This window comes from Montipora foliosa, chromosome 6 (assembly GCF_036669935.1).
Source record: "Montipora foliosa isolate CH-2021 chromosome 6, ASM3666993v2, whole genome shotgun sequence".
Taxonomy (NCBI): domain Eukaryota; kingdom Metazoa; phylum Cnidaria; class Anthozoa; order Scleractinia; family Acroporidae; genus Montipora; species Montipora foliosa.
In genome coordinates this window covers 57,498,200-57,509,881 of record NC_090874.1, presented here as the reverse complement: position 1 = coordinate 57,509,881, position 11,682 = coordinate 57,498,200, and the positions used below count along the sequence as shown (strand labels likewise).

The window sequence follows — 11,682 nt, the reverse complement described above, 5'->3', positions numbered from 1 at the left end:
TCTGTCGAAATTGAAAATGGATTGTCGCTGTCGCAAATTGTCGTTTTTTTCCCGTTAGGTTATGTCGGCTGTCAGTCTTCTAGAACAAGTTTGTCGCTACATTTTTTGCAATTTTGGAGCGATGTCGCTTGTCGCCATAAACCCTTGGAAGGCCTCATTGCGACTTCATCTATCAAGGACAAGTTTGTTCCACGCTACGTTTTGCAGGAACAGGAAGCACAGTTTTGACGTAATTCTTGAAATAACAAAACAGATGAATTGTATTGTTCAAAAGGAGCAATTTAATGTTTGTTTTATGGCTCAGGTACACATCTTAAATAGGTCAATTTTGTGTCCACGAGTGATGGCTACGAATACTTTTTTTCCTGTAACTTTTTCTTCTGACGTAATTTTTTTTAATTTTACAGCACAGAGGATGAGTGAGAATAAAATTATGCCAAAAAAAAGATAGGTCACCAACCTCGTTTAGGAGAAAACAGAAAGCAAACCAAGTTCGACCCCTCGACAACACGTCTCCCCGATAGCGCGGTTTCACTTTCACTGTCGGACTGAAATGACACATCAAGGCTATCACTCGACTTTTTGTTTTGCGAGAGTCCAAAAAAGTTTCTAGTTTTGCTCATTACTGCTGTGCTCTGAAAATGGCCATTATTCTTTCTAGCGTGCTTTCCCGCACGAATTTCGAAAGGTCGCCATTTTGAAATGTTTTTGGCCACGTTCGATATATCAATATTCACACATGGCTACGAGTCTTTATAGTTAAATTTAAACATTGTTTTGTTTAGAAATATCCGTTGAGACAAAGGAAACAGAACTGAGCCGTGAAATTTGACCATAAAGCCTCTTAGCCATACCTGAATACGAACGTGGCCTACGCTGTGTTATGCACAGTGCAATACTAGGGAATCAAATTATTTTAGCTCCTTAATTGAAGAATTCCAAATACATGAAGTAAATGGTAAATACGTCATTATACTTCTTATAAAGCCGAGATTCCGTTCTTCTTTTGTACAGCAGTTTTTCTCATTTTAAAAGGAAATGGCCTTTATATAGCCAAGGAATAAAAGATTTATGGCTTATCCGGCCATTTCTCCATGAAGAACGAATGATACATTCTATACATAACTACACAAAACTCAAACTCTGAGCCAGTTGTATTCCTTGTTCTATATATATTTTTTTGCTTCGTAACCATTAAAAGGTGGATCAAAATTCACATTTAAAAAAGTGCTTATGGCACATAACTGCCAAAATTGATACACTGATAAACTTTTTCATTCTAAAGGAAGATGAAGAAAATTTGTAACCTGTGCAAAAATGTGTTGAAAGATAAGAATAAAGGACCCTTCATTTATCTGAAAAGTTTTTGTGAACTTGTAGTCTTTACAACAGCTAAAAGCGTCATTTTCCAGTCATTTGGAATTCAGTACTCAACGTACGCGTAATACTTAAGTTCACGTTCTTATAGAATAAGAGAGTCATAAGGTACCGATTCCATAAAATAAACGGACCTCTTATCCTCAAAATGGCAAAGAGTAACACTGGGCAGTATACGGATGAAAAGAAAAGGATAAAGCTTGTTTGAATATCACATTAAAAATACTCAACACTGCAATGGGCTAGGTAATTGGGCCGAAAAGAGAGATTTAAAAACACGTTTAGGGCAAACGTTAAGCCCAAATTTGAGTAACGTCATCTCATTTCTTGCATCAACTAAAGCTTTCGTACAGGTTGTCAAACTAGAGAAACAAGTTACTGAATGAGAATAAAAACAAAAAATGTATAACGAGCAGAAACACGCGGCCTTTGCCGTCAGCCGCAAACGAGTTCCTTATCTCTCTAAAAATGTAGTTCACATTTCGCTGACATATTTGTGGGTTAATAAATTCTACTGTGATGAATCTGAAAAAAAAAGTATAATTATTTATGGTTTGCCTATTCTCTCATAAAAGACAGAACAGAGCTTGCTTGAACGGAATAACCGTAGAAGTCCATTTTAAGTTTTTAGGAAAAATATAAACTCTTTGAAATAGCCAAGATATTCAAGTTTAGAAGAGAGGTAAGGTAGCCAACCACATAAGTCAAGTAAATCTAATTTGCTTCTGAGCCTCTCGAAACTTCAGACGCCTAAAGTATGTCGACTCACACACAAGTGTTAAGCGTCTAAGAGGGCGACTCATGACCCAAAGGGAGTGACAGACGTTTGGAGACATCAGATAATAGCTGGATAGTGTTAGTAGTAGGCGTTTCCATTGAAACACTACGGTTTAAGTCCACAAGTTTTACGAGTGGCGTAGTAATTTTCAATTGCGCAGAGCCGGGATCTTGTGTGAACATTTGTGGGTTGGTTACATAATGTGGAACTTGAATCGATAAGGCCTGCTGCACGGGAATTCCACTGACTGTGTTGCCCGCCTGATTTTTAATCACTACAAGCTGGGATTCCGCTGTCGTCACCAAGGGCGTGGCAGCAACAACTTGTTGATTTTCAACTATGGAGGAGACCTGGGACGAGTCCAAATGACCAGGCTCTGGAGTTGGAGTAAGAGACCTGGGACTGTACAACAATGGAGTGTTTACAGCTGGTGCCGTTATCCTAATCAGCTGATCAGGTGAAGGTGTAGAGTTACCTGAGGGAGGGGTAGGCGTTGCCCATAGGACAGAGGATCCATTGCTTGCCTGGTTGGGAATGTGCAAAAACAATGCATTTCCTGAACATGCATTGCCAACTTGAGATTGCGGTCTCTCGGAAGCAGGAAGAATTGGAATCGGTGAAAGCGCGTGCGGGTTGGATAGAGAATTGGCTGTCGATCCTGCCGCTGTCTGGAATTGTACAGGTGATGGCGTCGGGGAAGCTTGACTAGAACTTTGTAAGGAGTCTGAGTTATGCCAAAGCGGTTTTACCTTGCGATAATAGCTAAGGGGTTTAAGCGGACTAACGTCATCAATGAGGCTGGCTTGAATGGCGACTGAAGACTGTTCCACAAGTGCATCGTATGGTAATGGTGATGAAGACTGGTGGACCATCATGGGCCGGCCTGGACCACTCTTAGGAAAGGCTTTCTCCAGTTCGCGTTCGATTCGTTTCCACCGTTCGTCCTGAGAATCAAACCCTTGCTGCTCTTCTAACAGTTTCTGCTGCTTTTGTCTTTCCAATAGAATCTTTTGCTCGGGAGAGGGCAAATGAATTTTTACACAAGAATTCACAAGGACTGGACTTTTCGGCTTCTTATCGTTACTTATGCTTTTAAATGGTGAAGATATCGAGTGAAAGAAACTACCGTTGCCATCGCTCTTGATCGATGAAACATCGTCAGCACTTCGCCTTCGTTTCGGCAATGGAGAACCTGCGGGTTCCGCGTCCCCTGGAATGAACAGAGACCGCCGGCTCTTTTTGGCGTCGCAATCGTCCGACTGTCTGCAGGCAGATAGCAACTGCGACATGCGTGAAAATAAATTAAGGGTAAACAACTCTTCGAACAACAAAGACATCGGGAGCAAAGTAAATGAACATCCCATCTTCGTGCTGTATTCAAGATTAAAACCGTGCTCGTCGCATCAAAGCTTTGGAAACAGACTTAGAGGCATGCAGAGAACCCCAGTATTTTAGTGCGGTATCTCGACATTCGTTTGATTAAGTACGGGCACATATTCGTCCTCTTTCCGAGGACAAGAAAATTTCCAAAACAAAGCCAAAGGCAAAATTTTGAATAGCTTTAAAGACGTTCTATGACACGGCTTAATTTGTCACATTTTATCTGAACCCCGACTTTAGTACCTTAAATTAGCACTTCATTATTTTTATTGCGGAGCAGGCGCCTCAATAGAGTTTTCGATAACGATTTTTTTGCACACATTGTTTTTTCTGTTGTGCTTGGCCAGTGAACGCGAAGAGCTCACCACACGGACAAAACTGGGGTAAAGACAGGAATTTAAAGGTGTGCAGAGAAATAAAAATTGAACAAAAGGATATGATCTGGGTACTGCTGTTGGAGTTTCTGTAGTTCCGCGCGAAATTTCACTTCCGTCGGACTACCAGTTGACAGATCAGCACCTGAGAATCAATGAGAAAGAAAAGCGAATTGAGGCAAACAGTTAAAGACTCACGGAAAGGTTTAACACTCATGCTTGACTGACCTAGTGGGTGATTGAAGCACGACAAATTAAGAAACAAAAGAATGGCACGGCACGTTTCGGTCGGACCGGTCAAAGAGGACCACCTCCAGAGGTGGTCCAAAATATTCCGGTTAGACCGAACCGAAACGGACCTTTCCATTTAACTTCACAGGGCTCGAAATTGCGACTCACTGGTCGCCAATTCGACCAAAAATTGAGTGCTGCCGACTAGATTTTGAGAACTGGTCGCCAGCTGGGGAATCACGTTTTGTCTGGTAACCCAGAATAAACAGTAGACAACGTCTGTATTTGAATCTTTATATGATGAAATCATTCGAAACTGGTAGCTACAACACGACTCACCTTTCTTTTCCCACTAAAAGAATGTCCAAATACAACAAGAAAATAGGTTCCACACACAGTTAATTGATAGCGCACACATGCATTGCACGTAATTTTCTCCTCGATCCAGCTCTCTCTAAAGTTAGTAATGGCAGACCATTAAACAGAAAAATTCCAGTTCTCAATAAACAGGTTCTTTTTGAAATCAAGACATCAAACGTCGTAAAAAAGGTTGCTGTTAAAACTTCGATCAGTTACTGTTTAGTTAGCATAGTTTTGAAATCCAAAGATAAATTTTTTTTTGGTCGTAGTAGCACTTTAACGTAAAGTAGGTTGGAGAACTTGTCCCCTCTGTTAGAAGGCGGACAACTGCAAAATTGACTACACAAGTTGGTTAATAAAAGGAGATGAAAATCAGTAGAAAAGTACTTTAAGAAACCAAGTTCCTCTGATTCTAGAGGCCACTGAAACCGTACGAGCATTGCGGTTGTGTGGGGGCCGAGGCCGAGCAACTGTAGTATTGCGTTTACTCGCGAGCCTACGAAAGCTATAGGAGAATAAAGAACTACGTTTGAAGAGGTGAAAAGCAAGGATAGAGGCCCCATGTTTGCCTTGCTATGGAAAACACGGACTTAAAACGTTCTGTGCTTCGCCTCATTTCAAATAACCGTAAAGAACACCATCACCAAACTAAAAACAAAAGCCGAAAACAATAGTGGTTTTAGAGGACAGGTTTTTCTCGTGCTGTTTTTGATAATTATGACTTTCCTTGAACGCAAAGTAACATTTAAAATCAAGTTCTTACGTAAGTCATAAGTTGGCGACCAAAGTTTATGATCTGGCGACCAAATTTTTGCCATTTGTCGCCAGCTGGCACCTCAACAAAAAAAGTTAATTTTGAACCGTGCTTAAGCCCGAATTTTTTAAGAGACGACCAAGAGTAACACCAACTAGTGATCAGAGCGGGACTGGGACGGACTACCATACATGTCCAATTCCCTTTCTTTACGCAGAATTTTGACTTTTCAATATTTTACGGTTTACCTTACCATAAGGCAGCCTTGAGTTAAGGCCGCCCATAAGTTTCTGTGCACCGGCAGTGCAAGAAATAGAGGAGCGTTGTTGCTGAATTTGCGCAGTGCTTACTAACATGTACTTTTCAGAATGGAAACTTGATCACAGACTTACCGAATGAAGAGGTAATCTCTTGAACGGAAAACCCATCTTCCTCATTGTCATAAAGTGCCCTGTTTTTCGTGCCTAAAATTCTTTCTGATCGTGAACGTTGCAGCTTGCAATTCCTCGCGTCTGTGTCAGCCGATTTCACTCTAATTTGCTGTTGGCTAGGTCTCCGTCTGATAAGGCGTCCCACAGCACCTGATGAAAATGCCACTTATCAGCACGGTTAACACAATGTCACGCTTCACCGAGAGATGTGTCCCGCTCATTTTTGTTGCTTAGGCAGAAGCTAACAAGTGCAAAATCTGGGTTAACATTCCTGGCCAAAACGTTTTGAGAGACAGCCATTATCACTCCTTTCGGCAGATAAGTTTTAAGTTAAGTGTGGATGGGGAGGGAGGAGGAGTATTGAAACCTAGGGAAAGTGGAGGTTGTTTGACACATTGAAAGAACTTCCCTATGTAGTGATGTACATGTATACTCTTGACTTTCTTCACTTTGAGTTCTGTTGACCGTTTAACTTACTTTCCTCTCCATCAAGATTCTTTGCTGCACAGAATCTTTTCACAGCTGGTGGGTTCTGAATTTTTTCTGATTGGCAAAAAAAGGAACATCACATAATATAAACATCAAGCAATAGACAAAATCGGCCAACTCAATGTTGTACCCAATTCAAGTCTCCCGGGTTAAGATTCTTTGTGTATTGTATTTGTGTTATAATGTGCATTCAGGTTTAAATTGGATATGAAAATACCTGGAACAAAACGTTTTAATCCCAAAGGGTTTGAATTGGGTACAACATTGGGTTATACAATTAATTTGGTCTACCAGTCTTTACTGATCAAGTAATATAATAGCAAGGAACTGACTCAGTTGGGTCTGAGACAAAATAGAAAAGAATGAGAAAGTGAGGCAAAATAATTACAGGTTCAGATAATGTACTGTAAGTTGTGCATACCTTGACTGTAAGCGACTAATTCCAGCTTATCAGGGTCAATTCCTATCCATCTGAAGCCAGGTTTTCTTCCTGTTTGAATACTATGGATATGTACCTTTTCTATAAGCTGCAGGCTTGACAAAATGTTGGCAATGTCATAAAGACGACGCACTTTGGCTGAGGAAGGCAAAAAAAAAGTGATTTGGTACAAATAAATGTTTTAATTACAACTGTAGCTTTCCAATAACAATCTTGACAAACCAATTAAGTGTAGTGAGTTGCTAATTCCTTTACTTAGTTTTATTTGTTCACAAAAAATATAGCCAGTGATATGAAGTGAGTACCCAGGGTTCTCATTAGAATCTTTAACAACCGTTGCTGTGCTATTTTCTGCCATACATGTAACACTGCAACTGATTGACAAACTGTTCTACTTGATGGGGACAATTTTGAAGTTGTGACACCTACAAGTGACACCCGTGACAGGTGTTACAGGTTCAATTGAGAGCCCTGAGCACCTAGCGGAGCTCTGGTGGGAGCTGGGTCTTATTGAAAGCACTTCTTCAAATATTGGTAAGTGCTTCATTCACATTAATAGTTGCCACTACATTGTTAAGGTGACAAAAGGAAAGGGAAATTGAGAGAGAAGCAAGGTTTCAGTTGAAAATTGAAGAGCAAGAGAACAGCATTAAGTAACAGGAGAATTGTCTGAATGAGCAAATGCTGTTGCGACAAATAATGGTCACTAAGAGAAAAATTTAGTTAGAGAATTCCACCCAATACCTTATGAACAACCTTGAGAAGATGTCTTAACCTTATTAATTCTAACGAGAGTGATTATTAGTAGCCAAAGAGGTGATTGTTGTTTTAGTAAAGTCTTCTTACTTTTATACTTTGTCTGGCCTTCTTCTTCTTCACCTATAAGAACATTGGCAGCATCCTCTAGCGTCACATACCTTGTCTAGAAAGAAAAAAATGATTGAACTTTTGTAAGTGTTACAACTAAATTCATAAATGTTTTTGAACACCAGGAGATTTCTATGTATTTGTGTAACAGTTAACTAACTCCAAGATTAACCTTACCTCTGAAACTAAAAACATCATCAAGAATTTTTGACTGAGTACCCCTAAGGATTTGTCTTTTCTGCAGTATTCATTGATTGTATCTGCTGACAAAGAGAAGATCAAGTTTCAAGTTTAGACATCAAAAGAAAAGAAATATCAAATAAAGTGGGATTGAAAAAGTTCAGGAACAAATCATTTGCAGGGATGGCTGTAAATTTATAAACCCAGTGCCTATATATTTTTATCTTATCTGCTTTTTTCCAATCACTTTGCTGTAAGACCCCTACTCCTAAAGAATTATTGTCTTGTGCTGGGAAATGAGCATCTCCCTCTATATCATCTTTAAGGTAAGATTACATCTCCTCGAGTCTCCAACAAAACAAATGCCCCAGACAATGTAAGTTAGGATCCCTTCATTACATTACTGAATTGCTTACATTAACAAACAAAAGTAAAGGTGACAAGTTACATGTACCTTTATATTTTGTCTTTTTGCTGGCATTGCAGTTGGTTCCATTTGCCTGTGTAATTGGAGGTGGCATAAGATTCTGATCTTCACCAGAAGAAAGTGTTATTGCTTGAGACAGAGTCTTAAGATTGGTGTCCCTTGGAAGGATTAATGGCCATTTGGCAGAGATAGGCGTGGTTTGACTTTTCTTTACCTGAGATTTGAATCAATATTGATCCCACAAGTATTGATGTTACAATGTGAAACTTAATTATTGAAGTTTGCAGTGATAGTATATCCAGTGGAAGATGGTGCATTTTGTGTTTGGTGAATGGATGAATAAACATACTGGTAAAATCAGTGAGTGTCTTCAATGACAGAGCAGTTTTTACAATAAAAAAAACATGCAACAACTGAAACTACCAGTAAATCAAGAATGCTTGATATATATGATTGCAAAGCTGGACACCATGCACTTATTATTTTGCTGGCATCAGGAAGGAAAGTCTACTTTTGGAGAAAATAATAAGAAGAATTATTATTCCAAACTTGGCTGTATTGTAGATGCTACCTTTTCCTTTTTGTTTTCTTTAGCTTTTGAATTAACTTCCTTTTCGGCAGTTGATGGCTTTAATTTAAAACCTTGCAATCCAGCATAGTTCTGAAAAAAATGACAGAAGATTAATCAGTGTGTACAGGCTTGAGTATTAAAGATGAAAATAATGATATATGAGATGGATCATGTATGAACTGCGGATATGAAAACAAGTGAAGCTATGATCCTCGCAGTTATGAACGCAATTTTTGCAATTGCGTAAAGAAGCCTTAAAATTTCAGGACTTCAACGGGGTTTGAACCTGTGACCTCGCGATTCCGGTGCGACGCTCTAACCAACTGAGCTATGAAGCTACTGACGTTGGGAGCTGGTCATTTGTGGGTTCTAATGTTCCGTGAGGAATGAATCAACGATGAAATAATATATGAGATGGATCATATACAAGGTTGCTACCTAACGGTCGCCCAGTCCACCTTATTTGCGAGCACTGGCGACCAAATTTCTGAACAAGTAGCCCAAACGGGCGCCTTACTTGATTCATCCTCACTTTCTTGTAAATATGATCCAACCTGGAATTAATTATTTCTGGGCTCTACAAAAAATGACGCGGACTACTAACTTTTAATGTTGGAAGCCCGAAGGGCTCCCGGAAAACTTTCTTAGGCAGCAGCCTTGATATATATTAAAAAATAGCAATGACTTTCCACACAATCACTAGGAAGCATGAAACTCTTCATTTATCATCTTACCTTCAGTTTAATTAGAGTGGTGGGGAGTCTTGATTTGCCATGCCAGACATACCTGTTCTTGGCATATCTGCTAATAACTTCTACACTTTCTAGAACATTTACAATATCATAAATACGCCTTCTTTCCACACCTGTAAAATATTAAAATATACATTACTTTTGATCCACCTGAAAAAAAATGCCGAGGGGGATATATTTGACATGTTGAGTGAATCAGCAAAAATGAGCAGTGAAGTATCGTCCGCATTGATCTACAGCTTAAGCTATAAAAAATTTTTTTTGTGACTGTTGATTGATACTTATCAATAATATTCATATCAATTCACTATGTTTTATTTATTGATGTTGATTGCTGAGTTAATTTCCCATCACTAGGGGGGTTTGATGATTATTTCTGCAAAAATAGCAAATTAGATGATCTCGATCCATGAGTAGGTGCCTGTTAATCTATGTTAAAACAACAGAAAAAAGTTTCCTTACTAAGATCTCTTGCAACATCATCCAGTCCAATCTCTATGAATTCATTCACCTTGGGGTATTCAGGGTACTTTGATAGAAACCTGTTAAAGAGAAAGACAAATGTGCAAGCTTAACAAGCTCTTATGTGTCAAAGCAGACCTTAATTTAAATATCAAAAAGGTCAGAGGTAATCCTTGAATATCTCTAGGGACACAAGGAACAATATAAACAGAATAGGCTAGTGAGAAGTCTATTGTTTGTTTTTTTTTTTTGCACCTACACGGCGGTGCTGATGTAACATGCAAATAATGCACTTGCATCAAATGTGGTCAGTACGTGACCACATCCAATACAGTTATAGGAAGTAACGCAATGTCTGCTATATACATGTATGTAAAATATTTTCAGTTTAAATTTAGATTTGCTGTCTAAACGTCCTGGTCTTTACTAGTTGAAAATGAAACGAGTAAAAGAGCGACATTTACTTATAAAGATACCACAAGAGAACCAAATTTTTGGCGCGTATTGATTTCTGATCATAAATTCAAACATTGCCACGTCTCGCCGAATTTGGCGCTAAACGGTTTCCACGCTTGTACTTCGAACTTTCCACTTACTTCTGACACAAAAGTCCTAGTGACTTGTCTTTTCGGCTTATTGTTATCTTGTTTCCACCAGTATCCATCGGGGATGAATTCTCGTTAACACAGCTTTCGTCTTCAAGTGATCCAGGCCGGTTTGAATTTAAAACGAGGTTGGTTACGGCGGCTGTATGAAGAGCTTCGAAAGTGTTGGAATTTCGACCAGGAAAAAGTTCCCTTTTCTTTGTATCTCGATCACGAATTATAGGGCTGGCAGCGCTAACGAGCATTTTAAGATTCGCTGTAGGAGTCAGTGGATCGTCCCCGCTTTGATTTGTGCTGGTCTTTGCAGAGTCGGCCGCCTTCGGTGGAGTAGCGGGAAGGTCTTGATTCCAAATACTAGTAGTTTGATTGTATCTGCAACTTTCGGCTTTGGGTGCAGCCATCGCCGTCTTTTCTTCTTCGAGTAATACTTGAGAAACAACATTAGAGGTTTCACATCTTATAGCTACCGTAGAAAGCTCGTCTAAGGACGGATAGCGCATCAAAGGAATGGACTGTGATGAGCTATCACACTCGAGTTCGCTTTCCGTATCATCGCAACGACCGCTAACATCTTGGTTAATTTGGTCATCTCTCACATCCCAGCCTTCGGGTGTTAACAAAACCCGGCTTGTTTCCATAACGCGCTAAAAATGATTTAAAACGAAACCTTAAAAATTGAGAGTATAAAAAACGACTGAAATGTACAATGGAAAGAAAAGAGATTAACCAGTAGCCACACACACACACACACACATCTTCAGCTGTAGTCCTTGGAGTTTAGTAACGATAAGTTCATGGTTTTCACAGCTTTGGAAATTTCTGATAACAATATGATAATCGCTATCGGACGATATTCGATAGAGAATAAAAATAAAATACTTAAACAAGGCAAAATAAGGCAAATTAAAACAGCTGAAAGGTAAGATCAGGTGAGATGTGGGAGATCACGAAGCTACGGTCTGTGTCGATCGAGATGATCACGCTACTCTATTGTGTACTAACTTACCACTTGTTCAAAAGAAATCGTCAACTTCTCCTCGTAGACAACTCAGAGCCGTCACTTGCACGATTCATGAAGGTGAAAATTCATCTGCGGCTCATCTAGAGATAACAACGGAGGAAATAGTCGCGTCGCCTTTCTTTACAAACAGTGAGATAAGCGGTTGTGAGTTTTGGCGCGTTCAATTTTACGCGGGGATTTGGTA

At 39.5% G+C, this 11,682-nt stretch overlaps 1 protein-coding gene across 4 annotated transcripts; it reads right to left on the bottom strand.

Moving 5' to 3' along the window:
* Window positions 1-274: 274 nt before the first annotated feature.
* On the bottom strand, window positions 275-11,666 carry LOC138007888 (transcription factor E2F8-like). Of its 4 annotated transcripts, none has more exons than XM_068854996.1 (13): window positions 11,484-11,666; window positions 10,469-11,121; window positions 9,873-9,952; window positions 9,393-9,523; window positions 8,659-8,748; window positions 8,115-8,301; window positions 7,658-7,743; window positions 7,460-7,535; window positions 6,596-6,751; window positions 6,163-6,228; window positions 5,647-5,835; window positions 3,975-4,054; window positions 275-3,447 (listed from the first exon to the last, which is right to left on the bottom strand). In XM_068854996.1, the coding sequence occupies exons 2-13, from the start codon at window positions 11,113-11,115 to the stop codon at window positions 2,164-2,166; spliced, it is 3,072 nt and encodes a 1,023-aa protein (XP_068711097.1). In that variant the 5' UTR covers window positions 11,116-11,121; window positions 11,484-11,666; the 3' UTR covers window positions 275-2,163. The 4 variants fall into 4 exon arrangements, with proteins under 4 accessions (XP_068711097.1, XP_068711098.1, XP_068711099.1 ...); XM_068854997.1 differs by having other exon boundaries at window positions 7,658-7,740; XM_068854998.1 differs by having other exon boundaries at window positions 8,115-8,160.
* Between the last annotated feature and the right edge of the window lie 16 nt (window positions 11,667-11,682).

What these genes read in the sequence shown, in the direction of transcription:
- LOC138007888 (XM_068854996.1), bottom strand. Translation starts at nt 11,115, where the DNA reads ATGGAAACAAGCCGGGTTTTGTTAACACCCGAAGGCTGGGATGTGAGA. An exon ending in ATTAGTCGCTTACAGTCAAG is followed by an intron (nt 6,229 to 6,595) that starts GTATGCACAACT and finishes TTTGCCAATCAG; the next exon opens with AAAAAATTCAGAACCCACCA. An exon ending in GAATCTTGATGGAGAGGAAA is followed by an intron (nt 5,836 to 6,162) that starts GTAAGTTAAACG and finishes CATTTTCATCAG; the next exon opens with GTGCTGTGGGACGCCTTATC.